At 47.6% G+C, this 16,757-nt stretch overlaps 2 protein-coding genes across 2 annotated transcripts; one reads left to right on the top strand and one right to left on the bottom strand.

Annotated features, from left to right (window-relative positions):
• The first annotated feature begins 617 nt into the window (after positions 1–617).
• CST11 (cystatin 11) lies at positions 618–4,296 on the top strand. Its single transcript, XM_012739190.2, has 4 exons — positions 618–842; positions 1,754–1,858; positions 3,769–3,844; positions 4,142–4,296. The coding sequence occupies exons 1-4, from the start codon at positions 618–620 to the stop codon at positions 4,294–4,296; spliced, it is 561 nt and encodes a 186-aa protein (XP_012594644.2).
• A 3,828-nt stretch (positions 4,297–8,124) lies between these two features.
• On the bottom strand, positions 8,125–13,776 carry CSTL1 (cystatin like 1). Its single transcript, XM_012739219.3, has 4 exons — positions 13,638–13,776; positions 12,928–13,257; positions 9,363–9,473; positions 8,125–8,282 (listed from the first exon to the last, which is right to left on the bottom strand). Exons 2-4 carry the CDS (start codon positions 13,144–13,146, stop codon positions 8,199–8,201), a joined length of 414 nt encoding a protein of 137 aa, XP_012594673.1. The 5' UTR covers positions 13,147–13,257; positions 13,638–13,776; the 3' UTR covers positions 8,125–8,198.
• Positions 13,777–16,757: the final 2,981 nt, after the last annotated feature.

The raw sequence follows: 16,757 nt of genomic DNA, 5'->3' as shown, positions 1-16,757 counted from the left end.
ATTTGATGACACTCAGGTGTCATCCATGTCACAGGTAAGACTCTCTCATTTCACACTTTTCTTGGGTCCCCTGGCTTCTTTGTCCTTGGGGGGAGGGCAATTGCCCAGAGTGGTCTCCAGGAGCCAGGCAGGGGAGGGGGCATGTAGGGCAGACAGCGCCCCCAGGACCCTGCCCCACCGCTCACCTACACCTGCTCCGTCCTCAGACCTCCCGAGGCCGCTGCTCAGGTGTGCTCAGTGGGCAGAGGCCCTTGGTCCACAGAAGGCCATGTGTCACTGAGGGAGCAGCCTTGAAAATAGAAGACATGGGTGTGTGTGTGTGTGTGTGTGTGTGTGTGTGTGTGTGTGTGTGTGAAAAAGAGAGAAAGAGAGAGAGACAGGAACTTATGTAAAAAGAATGAAAGTGGGAGTGAGCTTGCCAGACATTGCAATGTGTCCTTACTGCTCTCCCCCGAGGCCAGCTGCGGACAAGGAGGGAGGTGGAGGGGGGTGGGGAGCTGTGGGTGTCTAGCACAGGCTGCCCTTAAATCCGCCCAGGACAGGTAGGGTCAGTGTGATCCATCTGGCCCTGTGGGGTAAAGAGGGGGCTGTTCTCGCTCCTCCCCAACTGAGGGACGATGGCCAGGCCCTGGCAGGCCCCACGACCCCTGCTGGCCATTCTGGTGACTCTGGTGGCCTTCACCTACCAAGCAGGGAAGAAAACCTTTATAGATATCCATGAAGTGTCCCCAGAGGATAACCACGTGCCTGGCATCTTGAACTTTACCATCAACAAGTATAACCAGGAAAGTGACGACGCGTACAATTTCAGGGTCTTCCGAATCCTGAAGATCCAGAAGCAGGTCAGTGTGACTTCCTCCCTCTCCCGACACCATATGCCTATGCCATGGGACCACTGCTGCACAGGGGAAAGTCCCACTCCAGTGACATTCAGCCTCATTTATTTCAAAGTGGGCATTTTAAGTGAAACAAATTCACTAGAGTGAATAAAGGTAAGTCACTTAAATGAAACCCAAGACCAGTGGTCATCAGCAAATTATATCCCAAGGGCCAAATCACTATTGTAAATAGTGTCATTGTAACCCAGCCCTACCAGGTGCATGTATTAATGTATTGTCTGTGGCTGCTTTCATGCTACAATGGCTGAGCTGAGTAAAACCAAAAAATGTTTACTGTCTAGCCCTTCTCAGAAAATGTTTACAGGCCAGGTGCGTTGGCTCACACCTATAATCCTAGCACTCTGGGAGGCCGAGGCTGGCAGGGCAGATCGTTTGAGCTCAGGAGTTCAAGACCAGCCTGAGCAAGAACGAAACCCTGTCTTTACCAAAAATAGAAAAACTTAGCTGGGCATGGTGGTGCATGCCTGTAGTTCCAGCTACACGGGAGGCTGAGGCAGAAGGATCGCTTGAGCCCAGGAGTTTGAGGTTGCTGTGAGCTAGGCTGACACCACGGCACTCTAACCCTGGCAACAGAGTGAGACTCTGTCTCAAAACAGAAAAAAAAAAGTTTACAGACCCCTGCTTGGAACCATCAGTATCACTTGTGTTGTTCAAGGGGTGGCTTTGCCCACAGAAAGATTGTATGTTTCTGGTGGCTTCTGGTGAATTCTCTCTGAACGAGAGAATGAACCATAAAGTCTGATAAGAGGGGAGAAAGGAGCCCACCAGTGGGCCCAGGACTAGGAGTCCCACACACAGAAGCTGCAGGGCAGGGAGAAAAGGCCAGGCTAGATCTTGCCACTTGCTGCCCACAGATAACTGACCATATGGAGTACCACTTGAACATGGAGATTCGGCGGACCACCTGCCGAAAGCTAGAGACGACCAACTGTAAACTCCAGCAAGGGCAGCTTTACAAGGTACTGGGTAAAAGCACTTTATCTTACATAATTTACTTTTCAATGAGATTTTCTGTGATTTTAGGATGAGACAGGGTCGAATTATTTGGGATGTGTCCAAACTTGCCTGAAAAGAATGCACGAATAATACCTCCTTCACCAGGGAGGAACAGTGAAGGCGGAAGGGGCCAGGGCTCTGCTTCTTTATTGCTGGAAGGGTTACGAGAAGGCTGAAGAGGTCCAGGGGAAGAGGAGAGGTAGCCAGGTTGCAGGGAGACACTCAGGCCAGGGAGGCAGCAAATTACTGACACTATTTTAGCAGCTCACGAGACCTGGCTAGTGCACGCGCTGAATATTTGAGCGTCAGCATAACAAGGGCGCGCAGCCTCTGGGCTCCTGCCCTTCCTCCCTTCCATCCAGCAGTGTTTGGCCAGGAGAAGGAGGAGATGAGAAAACAAGTTCAGAGATGACCGGGCTGGTGGTGAGGGTGGCTTGAGGGGGACAAACCTGCATGTGTGTAATCTGCTGAGGGGCCCCCTCCCCCAAAGGCAACTCAGGCCCCTCACACCGTGTCCTGGCCCAGAGCTGGCCCCTTGGAGGGAGGCTGGGCAGATCCCAGCCCACACCAGCAAACAGAACATGCACAGTCAGGGTGGGGCGGCATCCATAGGAGCCTTGGAAGTCACAAGTCCTACAAGCCCTGCAAATCTCATGACTTTCCTCAAATGAATTACAGCAATTAATACCATGACTAAATGTCCCACCTTGAAAGAATAGTTCTGATTTATGCCTAACTAAGATTACACTAAGAAGGATAATATTAACGACATCCCTGTTGCTTATAACATGTCCTGGTTTGGTTCATAAATTATATGGTCACGTAGTTACAACTGCCTGGGTGTTTTCAGCATAGAAATGTGCCATCCATAGGCTTCCTCTTCACTTTCTACATGGATAATTCTTCAAAATATAGCAAGGTAGATTTCTTTGGTTTTTCCCCGAAGAAAATCATGAAATGTACAAAAATAATAATTGAAGATAATAGTAAAATAAAATTAAAGGAATTTGTAACTTGAGAGATTGAATTGGTGGACTTGGTGTCCTGAATCCTATTTTAAGAGAAGTGTAAATACTTGAGCCTTCCGCCTACCACCCCAAGCTTTCCAGTGAAGACCAGGAAAACAAAATCACATGAAGAAATGATAATCAATAATACACAAAATATGTTTACAGTATGGATTTTTCATTATGGGAGAAGAGGGAAGTAAAACACAGGTAAATTTGGGAGGGAATAAAGAGAAAGAAAGGAGAGATACTGCAATAGACAGATTGATAGACACATGAAGGAAGGAGGGTAGGAAGCAAGGATGAATGGATGGAAGGTGGATGAATGGAGATGGATGGGTAGATATGTGGATGAATGGATAGATGGATGGGCAGATGGATAGATGGAATAGATGGCTGGAAGGATAGATAGATGAATGAATTAACAGATGGGGGGACAGATGGATACATGAATGGAAGGATAAATGGTTGGTTGGAAGGATGAATGGATGGATGGATAGATAAATGAAGCCAACAGAGGTACTGAAAGGCTTGAAGTTAAAAACAAACCCCAAAAAACCCCATATGAGTAAAAATGAAGAGGGAAAGAAAAGAAACAGTAGTTCTCATGGTGAATATGGGCTGGGCAGCCATTTTATTACTACTTTCCAAATCAGATCACAAATAGAAGGACATTTTTGAAAAAAGATCCTAGCAGTATTGCCATCAAGTGGCTGAAATCAAAATAAATATCGAACCAGATCTGGATTGGAGGGTGGTGAGATGGTGACCTTTTCCTCATCCTCATATCTCATATCCTCATTTTTCCCCTTTTAAATTTTACCTTGCATATTTTTAAATGATGTTCTTTTGTTTGTTTATTTTAGAAATTCACGTGCAACTTCACAGTGTTTACTGTACCCTGGTTTGACGAGTATGAAATTCTGAAAAAAAACTGCAGCAGTAAGTAGCTACATGTCCACAAGCACACACCTGTGCTCGCTGCAGCTGAGAGTATCCTGTGATGAGCAATAATCCTCACACAGACAATAAATGTTTGTCAACCTGTTCTCTTAAGATCATGATTCCACCCTTTTTTATTTCTATTTTTCCAAACTTTTCAGCTCATAGCAATATAATCTGAAGGGCTTCTGGGCCAGGGCAGCTTTGGAGTCCAAATGAGGTGACCTGAATAATTCCCTGCCTTATAGCCTACGTCTGCATGAAAGCAGAACTTCAATCCACCCTCACATCCGGTAGGATTCTTTAGCTTTTTAAATGGGGAAGATGGGGCGAAGGAGAATAAGGAGGAGGGAAGATGTTCAAAGGAACTGAGCAGCCAAGAGATATTTGCAAGAATGGCCTATGATGGCATCCCTCAGGAGCCACTGGAGGGCAACCCCCTCCTTGCCTAAAGTGTGAAATGAGGAGAAATAATACAAAGAATTAAGATGAGGCCCTTGTTATGATAAGAACTAAGTTGAGAGATATGCCTTATTTTTGTAGGCAAGTGCACTTTCTAATTCCAAACTCCAGAATTAGACTTCCCCCACCTTGCACCAGCAACGTTGGACCAGAACAGGTCTGTCCATGACCACGCCTCTCCTGGAGGGGCAAAGGAAAATATGTGCCCCTGTGGGAAGGAGGAGGACATGGACAACAATGCCCTCTTTATTCTTCCCAGACAGACCAATCAGATTAATTCCACCAGGAGAGGAACGATTGGGGACGGGAGAAGCCTGGAGTGCTGTAAAGGGGGCTCTCTGCCCATGGATGGCACCAACCACTTGATGGAGGATTTCAGACAATGTCACCAGGCTCATCCTAATCCACCTTGTCCACATGGTGGTGTCAGGAAGGCTGCCAGCAACTCACTGGGTCACGTCGGCCCTCACTCGCATTCACTGAGTGAGGAGGAAGAGCTCAGGCAAAAGCCCTAGGGTTTAGTAACACTGACACTCTGGGGACACCATAGAAAATACACACACACACACACACACACACACACACACACAAAGCATTTGTCTACTTGAGGGGAGAGGGAGTTGGAGCATTTATCCAAAAGTTCTAGTCAGTAGTGGCCGGGAGTGGCTCCTAGAGGAAATTAATTCCCTAGTACTGCTGGCCCAGGGTGGCTCCAGAGCAGAGCAGGCAGCAGAGAGGCCACAGAGAAAGGGGCACAGGTGCTGGCATTTGGAAGTGGAGCTAGTGTGCACAGAAAGGGTAAGACCTGAAGAATGGAGTCAGAGCTCCAACCTGATACCCTTGCACATGTGAATTGTGAACTGAGATACACAGTAGCCATGCCAAGTCTCCACCAGCTGTAAATAGCTGGGAGCTTTGAAAGAACAAAATGCTTTGGCTTTTACATTCCCTACCACAGTCCTGGAATGCTCAGGACCCTGTCTCAGGCAGGGTCCAGGTGGGACTCCCCTCCACCAAATGTCTAGGATAACAGGAACCTGCAATTTCCTCATCTTTCACTGAGAATAACAGTACCTACTTCTTGGAGCAGTTCTAAAGATTAATGATGATAATGCATAAAAATTGCTTACTCAGAGTCTAACACAAACCAGGTATTCAAATAAATATTAACTATTAGTAGGAATACTGGCAGTAGCCATGGAAATTTAATATCAACATTCAATATTCTTCTGGCCTCTTGGCTATTATGGCCCCAAGGATAGGATTACTATCCTCAGGGAGAAAGAAGAGAGAAGGTGGGGAACATTTGTGCCCATTAATCTCTGGGCTTCTCAGACAATATTTTCTTGTTTTGTACTTTTTTAGTAAGTTATATAGTCACAGGAAGTTACAAAGGCAGAACAGAGAAGTCCCCTGTATCCTTCATCCAGCTCCCCCTAATGCTCACATCTTATGTCATTATAGAAAAATATCAGAGCCAGGAAATTAACATTTGTACAGTGTGCATGCATGCCATTTAGCCACGTGTGTACATTCATGTAACTCCCATCACATTGAAGACACGGAGCTAGTCCATCACGGAGGTCTCCGTTGTGCTGCTCTGTATACTCAGTCAGTGCCCAATTGATGCCCCACTCCTGTCACAGGTGCGTGCTTATGCTGACCCTTCCTGTGCACCAATTATAAAAAGTAAGGTGGGTGGGTGGGGTGGGGAGAGTTCACTTTTAAAACTTCAAAGCTATGCCGTAAAGTTTGGTAAAACATTATAAAAAGAAGACTGTGTCAAAGTGAAATTGCATAAAGATAGAAATTGAGCAAGTAGGTTATATAAATAAATCATATAAAAAGTAAGAACTTTAAAAGCAGCTTATTTTGGAAGGATAAAAAAAAAAAAAGTAAGAACTTAGAGGCGGAATACGATTTCAATCAGTAAGTAATATTAGAAAGGCAAAATAAGTAAAACACAAAACATATTAAAAGATCTTGAGCAAAAATAGCTAAAGGCTGAACATATGCACATACTATTACCAAACAATTTCGAGTAAGCGTGTACCCCAAAGAAACACGTGTATATGTCCACCCACGTCCATGTCCGTTACACACGTACCAGAATGCTTATCGTTAATAGCTATTATTCTCAGAAGCTGAAAACTACCCCAAAGTACATTATCAGCACAATGGATAAATAAACTATGGTATATTTATTTACACAATGGAATTCCACACAAAACTAAAAGTGAACTGGAAGCACAAACATCAGCACCAATATATTGAATGAAAGAAATCAGGAACGAAAGAATATATATTGCATGACTCCTTTTCCAAAAATTCAACCCATATGCCAAACTAAGCTGGGATGTTAGAATCTGGACAGAGGTTACCTTTAGAGGCTCCTTGCCCAAAAGTTGCTTTGTCATAGGGTTGTCGGGATGACAAACGAGACAATGAGGGCAGCAGGCCAGTGTTAGGTGCCTGGCCAGCCCTAATACCATTAGATTTGCAGAACTGGATGTTTTCTGGCTTTCCCCCTACCCCTCAGGAAAGTCACAGACTTTAACTCTTTTCCTCCCTGCTCTCTCCTCTCTCGGGCCCTTCTGGCAGGCTTTTGCTTGTGAGTTCATGCTCCTCCTCTAGTGACAGCCTCTCAGGTTGCCAGGATGACTGTGCTGCTGCACTCATGCCTGCGAAGAGGCCAAATGGCTGAGGGTACGCTTGGTACACCCTCCGCCCACGTCCATGCCCCATTTCTGGTCTAGTGTGCACCTTCTCTACTCGACTACGGGTCACAGGAAGGGAGAAAGCAAAGGTCTCATTTCAGCAGCAATGAGAACACGGGAGGCTCAGCGCCTCCGTGTGCAGAAAAGAGTTCACAAGGCAGCCTGAACTGCTGTCCTTAGAAAGGTGAATGGCAATGACAGCCGTGGCTGGAGTCTGGGGACTTGGATGGCAGGCAGTTCCTTACACTGACAGAAAACTTGCCCTGCATGAGAGGAGGAACTTAGTGTGTCTGCACTGTCTGTCCCAGCGATGGGGCTGGTGCTGAACACCCGCCCACACTGGGAGTCTGGAATTTGGGCAGGTGCCAGGCAGAGACTGCCTACGTGAGCAGCCCCCAACAAAGACCCTGGGCTCTGAGTCTTAACGAGCTTTCCTGGTAGAAGACATTTCGCACATGTTGTCACAGCTCGCTGCTGGGGGAATTAGCGTGTCCTGCGTGATGGCACTGGGAACAGACTCCAGAAGCTCCGCCTGGTCTTCCCTGGATTTCACCCGGGCATCTTTTCCCTTTGCTGAGTTTGCTTTATATCTTTCCACTGTAATAAATCGCAGCCGTGACGTACCCTGAGTCCTGTGAGTCCTCCTGGCGGGTCACCCAACCTGGGTTTGGTCCTTGGAACTTTAGACACACTCACAAAGACATGTGTGAGCCACAGTGTTGTGCGTGTCAGAGGAAGAAATGGGGCTGCTGCACACCTGGGCCAGGGGTCAGGGATGTGCCTGGATCCAGAATAGCCGTAGAGAGGTGGGCCGAGGTAAAAAGAATGACGAAGTTTCCCCAAAGATTATCAACATTCTGTTCAAATAGCGAGAGCCCTTAAAGACCACTGAATGTGTATGCGAGTGAGCGTGTGAGACGTGAGTATGCATGGGTAGATGGGTGAGTGTGAGAAGGTGTGAAAGTGTGTGTGCACATGCGTGGTGAGAGTGTGAGTGTTGCTGTGGGTGTGTGTTGAGGTGTGTGTGTGCGTGTGTGTGTGTGTGTGTGTGTGTGTGTGTGTGTGTGTGTGTGTATCAAGACACCAACAAGGAAGACAAGGTTCTTTACAATTTTATAACAGCCAGTGCACAGGGCGGCCATCTGAGGCCCTGTCGAAGGTCTTTGCAGGAGCCCTCAGTAATCCTGGCAAGAGTTGTTCCAGAGCTGGTAATAGTTTATCCAGGGCACAGTGTATATCAAAGACTCGCAAATCAAACTCTGGAAATGGAAGAAGAAAGAAATCAGACAATCAGCTTTGGGGGAAAGATTTTTTTAAAAGTTCCTGCTCCTCAGGCCTGGTTTGGGAATCTGGAGCCGTCACTGTGGCTGCTCACTGACCATGTGGGCACAGGAGGAGCTGCCCACAGACACACATGGGGGCAGGAGGGCGGGCCAGCCAGAATAGGAACGTCACTCTGGGTTCATCCTACCCAGCAAGTGCACCCAGAGCCTGTGGGACCCACACAGGTGCACCCAGAGCCCACAACCTAGCTGGACCCTGGGATGAAGGGCAGGCAGGACACTGAGTTCCAACAGCATTGTCCCCTGCCCCCCACACCTACACCCAGCATAGGGAGAGATCTTGGTATGTGCCAGCTTGCAGAGGGTGCTAACAAGGGACCAGGAAGGCCGGGCACAATGGCTCATGCCTTTAATCCTAGCACTCTGGGAGGGCAAGGCAGGAGGATTGCTTGAGCTCAGGAGTTCAAGACCAGACTGACCAAGAGTGAGACCTGTCTCTACTGAAAATAGAAAAAATTAGTCAGGCATGGTGGCATGCACCTATAGTCCCAGCCACTGGAGAGGCTGAGGTAGGAGGATCACTTGAGACCAGGAGTGAGGTTGCAGTGAGCTATGATGATGCCACTGTACTCTAGCCCAGGTGACAGAGTGAGACCCTGTCTCAAAAAAAAAAGGACTAGGAAAAACAGAAAAGTACAAGAAAAAGTTGGACAATCCTCAAAGGCCTGTAGAGTGACAACCAAGACCAGATCAAGGACCCCAAGGAGAAGGAAACATCACTTTCACCCTGAAGGCCAGGGCTGGGTGGGAGAGGAGTCCAGGAGAGGGAGGCCTGGGTCCAGGGCTGTGCCGGCATGGGCTGGTGAGACTGTCCAAGTAAAAAGCCTTCCTTCCTCCTCCAGGTGCCTGGGAGGTGTCAGGCAGCTCCGGGGCTGGGCCCTAGCTGGCCCCCAGCCATATAGCTGGAAGAGCTGCCAATGTCCAGGTGGTGCTTTTCAAAGTGTTCCCTTTTCCCTGTTTGGTCAGAAGCCCCATTTGGATGCCCCCACCACACACCTTTCTCAGCTTCTTGCTCTGCAGGGGGCAGGAAGGATCCTTCGTGACATTCTTCTTGCATGTCGTCCGGGCAATCTTCACAGTGACCATATACTCCACTCCTGTGGTCAGCTGCCGAGAAGCGATTGCACTGTTAGCCTGGCTCCGAGCGTCCAGTGGCTGGTGCTCTCTTGGAGAAGCTAGGACTGAGAGCAAAGCCCCCAGAGCCACAGTCCTTGTCCCCTTGTCCACCAAAAACATAGCTCCCTTCTCCCCTCCCAGCTGCAGGGGACACAATGGCAGCCAAGGCCACTGCACCCGACCCCCACGCCTGTGCTCTGGACTGTGCCGTGGCAGCCACAGGTCAGCCATCTCCTTTCCACCCTCGGGACGAGGGAGGGAACATCAACCTGAGTTGCCACTGCCAGGCCTCATGAGGCAGACAGCCAGCATCTCAGCCCTGCCCTCCCAGCCCCTCAGCCTCCCCGCCCTCCTCCCCCACTAACCTGAAGGAATGCAGTTCAGCAACAGCTAAAAGCATGGGTTTGGGACTCAAATTGATTTAGGGCACTCATTTCCCATTTACTGACTGCTATAGCCATGAGCAAGTTACTTAGCAGACTCCGTTTCTTCAGTCACATAATTATTTTAATAATTACAAATTATTAAATGTCTTAGCAAAGTATCAGAAACATTACTCCGAAGCAGCGAGGGAGCTAGGTGGGTGACAGAACAGAAACCGGAAGAATTGTGCTGGAAATCTGGCTTTATCCCCTGCAGACTCTGTCACCTTGGACAAGTCCCTCCACCTCCCTCAGTCTCAGTTTCCTCATCTAGAAAATGGGAAGAATAATGCCAATTTCCTCCTGGGGTGTGTGAGAATGAAGGAAGGAGTCGTGGTGGGTATGTAAGCCACAGAGAATACAGGCCAGGGCCTTGCCTGTGGGTGTGATTTTCTTCCTTCGCTCGTGACCAAGTATGGGACCGTGAACACTGGAGAGGTTGAAGACTGGGCTGTCCCGCCCCCAGCAGCAATGAAGCTCAGGAACTGAGCTGGACTCCCCCAGGTAAATGTGTGGACTAGAGAATCCCGCCCTGGTGAAGCGACAAGCTCCTAGAAGGCCCTGCTGTTTTGCCCAAATGTCAGCAGTTGAACCAAATGAGATGGCTTGGTCCTCTCTGTGGTGGTGACAGAAGCAGAGAGTGCCCACTCTGCTCCTGGGAAGACTACACCCTTAGAAAACTTCAGGGCAGGCCAGGCATGGTGGCTCACACCCATAATCCTAGCACTCTGGGAGGCTGAGGCAGGAGGATCGTTTGAACTCAGGAGTTCAAGACCAGCCTGAGCAAGAGCAAGAGCTGTCTCTACTAAAAATAGAAAAATTAGTACACTCTGAAGTCCCAGCTACTTGGGAGGCTGAGTCAGGGGATGGCTTGAGCCCAGGAGTTTGAGGTTGCTGTAAGCTATGATGATGCCAACACCACGGCACTCTACCCTGGGCAACCAAGTGAGATAAAAGAAAGAAAAGAAAGGAAGAAAGAAAGAAAGAAAGAAAGAAAGAAAGAAAGAAAGAAAGAAAGAGAGAGAGAGAGAGAGAGAGAGAGAGAGAGAGGGAGGGAGGGAGGGAGGGAGGGAGGGAGGGAGGGAGGGAGGGAGGGAGGGAGGGAGGGAAGGAAGGAAGGAAGGAAGGAAGGAAGGAAGGAAGGAAGGAAGGAAGGAAGGAAGAAGGGGAAGGGAAGGGAAGGGAAAGGGGAGGGGGAGGGGGAAGGGGCAGGGGAAGGGAAAAGGGAAAGGGAAAGGAAAAGGAAAAGGAAAAGGAAAAGGAAAAGGAAAGGAAACGAAACTTCAGGGCAGAGCAGCAGGGAAACTAGGCCTGACGGCAACACTGGGATCCTGGCCGCAGCCACTTGCAAGGCTGTGCCAAGCAGTCACACTGACACTGACCTTCAGCACACTCTGTATGTATGAAAAAACTAACACACTGGTCATAAAGTTAAACTAACATCTCAGTGTGCAGAGTACTTTCTTATTCATTATTAGACTTGATTGTTAAATAATAATAGGAATAGTCATAATAACAGCAAATATCTTTACAAATGCTACTAGATGTCAGCACTGTGCTAAGTACTTCCCTCTGATTCAGATTCACTTTGCAGGGGAGGAAACTGAGGCATGGAGAGTCTAGATGTCACTTGACCAAGAGCCCAGGCATTGGCAGCCCACCAGTCCTGCCCCTGCACCCCTCTGTGAGGTATGTGGACAGACACAATTATGTCTGGGTGTGGGGTTGCCCAGAGACCCATGCCAAGATCACCAAAGGGCAGGCTCATTCTGTCCACTTATCAACTTGAATGATATCAAAGGTTTGCTCACAAACTATTCTTTAACCGCTAACTGTTAATGATAATGAGTTGATTTTGCAAGACAATCCTCCTTGGAGTCTCAGATTCATCCTTGGGAAACTGACCAAAGACAAGCCAAATGAGCAACACTGCCACCTTGCAGTAAAATTGCCTAACTGAGCCTGGACCCACTGGACACCTCGGCCGTCATGAGGCCAGCCTCTGTGTCACACTGACACTGCCCACCCCACCCCCATGTGCCCTCCCGCTTTGCTGGTTTTCCTGTTACAGCTGTCCTTCTCTCTGGTCAGAGACCTCATCCCCTCGCCAGTTGTTTTTCCCAAAATCTGGCTTAACATATACAGTCAGCCTGCTGTATCCCTAGGTTCCACATCTCAAATCCAACCAACCATGGATCAAAAATATTCAGGAAAAAAAATGGATGGTTATGTCTGCACCAAACATGTACATTTTGTTCTTGTCGTTATTCCCTGTGAACGACTATTCACATAGTATTTACATGGTACCAAGTATAATAAGTAATCAAGAGACGATTCAGAGTATACAGAAGGATGTACATAGATTATAAAATGCACACCATTTTGTACAAAGGACTTGAGCATCTGCAGATTTGGTATCAGGGTGGGGGTGTCCTGGAACCAGTCCCCCACAGATATGGAAAAATGACTGTATAATTTACTATCTGACCCTGAGGGAAGGAGGTTGGATCAATAAAAGTGGCTCTCAAATTTTCTTTCCTCTGTCATCCTTAAATTGATATATTTCAGAGAAATTTTACATGTAAAACAAAAGGGGAGGTGATCTGGTTGAAGTATATCCCTCCTTCCCCAAAAGTCCATCTCCCCCCATAAAAAAATAAACATTCTGCATAATTACGAGTTTTTGCAGAACACAGAAAATCCAGCATCCTCATGTGCTGTCACTCACCCAATGTCAGAATGGAAGGCAGTTCTTCCCAGGCAAGAACAATTGAGAACCTCAGTGGATAGTTTTGCCTCTGACTAAGAATGATGGAGTTAGGGTGCCCTCCAGCATTTTGGAAGCACAATAAAGAAATTCTGGGACCTGAACAACTCTGAAATGTGCCCGTTCCAAGTGAAGCTTCTCCCCACTTGCGGTCGCCATGGATTGGTTCTCTTGGGAACCATAAGGGAAGCCCCGTGTGTCTGAGTGGGCAAGAATGGGGGATTCTGCCGGCGCCTGGAGGAAGAAAGTTACAAACCTGGACCTGACTTCGAAGTAGTTCCTGGACTCGAAATAAGTAGGTGTCATTGCTGGCATTGTTGTAGGATTGAATGAAGAAGTTGAGTGTCGGATCCATGTTTTTCTTGCTCATGGGCATCTCCCGGAAGCCCTCCCACCTTTCGAAGTGACCCAACTTGGCCGCCAGCACCAGGGCAACCAGCAGCACCAGGAGGTTCCTCCAGCTTCTGATCCCCATTTCTGCAGCCTCAGAAGCCACCTGTCCAGCTGCAAGTGGTGCCAGACAGCAGCTCGCTCCCTTGTCCACGGCAACCCTTGTCAACGCAGGCTTTCCTGGGAGACGGCTTGCCTGCATTTAGACAGAGACTGAGACCCCAACCTAGTCCCTGGAGACCCTGACTGAAGACCAGCCAGGGAAATATCCCTGCGGGGCCGCCCAGCCCACTCTTTAGTTAGTTCGTTTTCCACCCACTTATGACATCCATTCGGTTCTTTGGTGTTCTGGGCAAGCGGAACTTCTAAACCCCTACCAAGGTGTGCTAGACCCTCTTCCCGCTCTTGCACCTAGCAGGGAAGGAATCCCTGAGAACAGACCCATGCAGTGCTCTGCAAGAAGTGCTGGAGTCATGGGCAGAGGGGCTCCCTTTATGGGAAGAAGGAGAAAGTAACATTTGAACTGAAATATAAGGACTCTGTAATGGGGAACAAGGGGAAGTACATTCTACTTACCTACCCTGGGATCCAACTGTCTTACCAAGCCATCAGGTGTTCCCTATGTTTCCTCTAGAGACAGGTTCTCCTTGTTCACGTGCTACTTACTCACCACTGATCCTGCCTGCTGGATCCCACTGTACCTGCAGGCCCTGAGATAGCTTTTGCTATCTTGTCACCCCAGTGGAGCTTTGTGATGTAATCCCAGCCTCCCTGTGGGGGAGGAAGAGCTGTGGGCCTTATAGGGAAATTAACCCTGCAGACCCCTGAAGGTTAGGCGTCATTTGCACACAGAAGCCCATAAGAGTACGCTATTTTTAAAACATTTGTTAAGGTGAGATCCTAAATGGGATCCTACCACAAAAAGAACATTAATTAGAAAGTTGATGAAATGTAAACAAAATCCATAGATTAGTTAACAGCATTGTACAGATGTTAACTTCCTAAGCTTTCACCATTGTATTGGGACGTTAACATTTGGGAAAGTGGGATCAAGGGCATATGAGAATATTTTTTGCTGTTTTTGCAATCTTTTTGTAAGTCTGAAATTACTTCAAAATAAAGGTTTTAAAATGTCTAAAACCAAATATATAAAACACTGGTCTGTGAGAAGTGTCATGCTGTGGTAGGGGAAGTGCAAGCCTTACTTAGAAACCAACTGTCCTGGGTTCAAGTCCTTTGCTTGGGATGCTGGGAGAGTTAATTAATCTCCCTAAGTCTCCATTTCTTCATCTATAATATGAGAATGGAGAAAAATACTCATCATGAATTGTGGTAGAGACTAAATAGACGCAGGCAAAGAACCTGCTCCCTAGTCAGGCATCAGTGGGTGCTCACGAGCATCTTCCTGATTCTTCCATGACTCTGACCCCACATTTTTTGTTGAGTCCATGGTCTGTTGGTCCCCTCCTGCCCCAGAACTCAGGCCATGCTCCATCCTGACAACCCTGCTAGGACCCAACACAACATCCTTCCCTGACCTCAGAACCTGCCTTGTTGGGACTTGTCCAGCCAGAGGAGGTGGCACCTGTAGAATTCCCTGAGTCTAAGATGCAAAGTGTCCCTGTAGAATAGATAAATAAGCATTCTGAGTAATACGTGAGATTTCTCAGACCTGGACAATCTCAGCCTGCCCTGGAAATCTGGCATAGAGTCATCAGACCAAGGACCTTAGAGAAGAAAAGTAGTGTTTGGTGGGTCATATTAGAAAACCATGAACATGGGACAAAAAAGCATTTTTAAAAATCCGCTTAAGAAATATGGAAGTTGGTTACGTCCATGAAAAGGAAAGTGTCACTGGTAATGTTCAGGGAAGAGAAGGAAAACACAGACCTGGGTACCCCCACAGAAGGAGATAAGAAGGGGCATGCCAGGCCCCCCTGGCAGGAGAGTACCCATCTCCACCTTGGGTGGGCAACAGTGGAGGCAGAGATGGAGTTTGCTGCCACGAGCCAAAGAACACTGTTAGCCTTCCTATCTCCTTACATGGATATAGAATAAGTAGGAAACAAGATTCCAGTAAGGTCCACAGTAAAAAGGGAAAACAAGGGACTTGGTGAAAACCGTGGAATAAAGAAATTGCTGGCCTGGTTATGGCCATGGAATAAGGGGAAATAGGCAGCAATTTAATGTCCATAAAATAGGGGGAGGATAAAGGGCCCTGTCGTGTCTGCGAAATATGAGGAATATTGGACATGTCCATGTAATATGGTGAAAATAAGAGGCCTGGCTACAAATTAGCAGGAAAATATTGAGCCTTGGTGAAACCCATGCAAAGGAGAAATATTAAGCCTGATTATTTTCATGCAATGAGGAGAAAATAGGGTGCCTGGTCATGTCTACGGGACAAGAAGAAAATAGAGGATCTGTTTATTTTCATGTAACAATAGGAAAACAGGGTTCCTGATTATGGCCATGAAGTAAGAGAAGCCTGCTGGCCTGATTATGGCCATGAGAGGAAATGAGGAGACTGGCCATGCTCATGGAATAAAAAGAACCGAGGGGTCTTAATGGCCATGAGACAAAAAGCAGTTGAGGGGCTTGGCTATGTCCATGGAAAGGGGGGAAATAGGTCCTGTTCATGTCATAAAAATAGGGGAAAATAAATGCCTCTTCGTGTCCACAGAATATGGGGAAAGTGAGGCTTGGGTGTGAATGTGGGGTAAGGGGCCCTAGTCCGGAGAAGGAGAAGGAAGGGGCCCCTGGCTGTATCCACATGACAAGGTGACTGCAGGGACACTGATCATGCCCAGGAGTCATGAGAAGAACCCTAGTTATGTACATGAAAGAGGGAGAATGAGGGACCCAACTGTGTACACACAGGAAGAGGAAAATATTAAGACTGATAATGTCCATGGAATAGGAAAAAGTATGAGGTCTGATTGTTTCCACGTAATAACGGGAAACAGAAGCCCTAGAGGTCTAGACATAAGAAGAAAACTGGAGCTCTGACAAAAAATGGAATATTTGGAACAAAATTGAATAATGGAATAAAAAAAAAAAAAAAAGAATGCTCTGGTCCTGCCTAGTACTAAGGAGAAACATGGTACTCTGGTCATGTCCATGGACTAAGGGGGAAAATGGGAGTCTGGGTAAGTGCATGGAATGAAGAAGAAATTGGGGCCATTTAATAGGGGGGAAACAGGGAGCTGGCCATGTCCATGGACTAGGGCAAAGCAGGGTCTCTGGACAGTTTCACAGAAAGGGGAAAATAGGGAACCTGGTTATGTCCGTGAAATAACAGCAATACAGGCCCTGGATAAATCCATGGCCCTGGTTATGTCTACAGAGCAAGGGGAAACAGGGGACCTATTTGTTGCCTGGTTATTGCCAAGGGATGAGAGGAAAGTAGGTGTAATGGTCCAAAGCGTGAGAAAAGACCACCTTAGAAACCAAATTGAGTCAAATTGTGAGTCTTTATTTACTGGCCAGGACTACTCCTGTCCTGCAGAGCGGCAGGCACAGAAAAGTAGTGATGAGCTAGAAAAAGCGGCCCCTTTTAAAGACAAAAACCACACCTTAAAAAAATTATCTAAATGTTCAAGCACAGTCACAGGCGGCTTCCGTGACTAGAGAGGCACATGAGCGAGGGCATTGTTTTCTGCATTTTATCATGCTGTCTCCAGACGGCCGGAGCCC

Source organism: Microcebus murinus, chromosome 16 (assembly GCF_040939455.1).
Source record: "Microcebus murinus isolate Inina chromosome 16, M.murinus_Inina_mat1.0, whole genome shotgun sequence".
Lineage (NCBI taxonomy): Eukaryota > Metazoa > Chordata > Mammalia > Primates > Cheirogaleidae > Microcebus > Microcebus murinus.
This window is presented reverse-complemented; position numbering and strand designations above follow the sequence as displayed.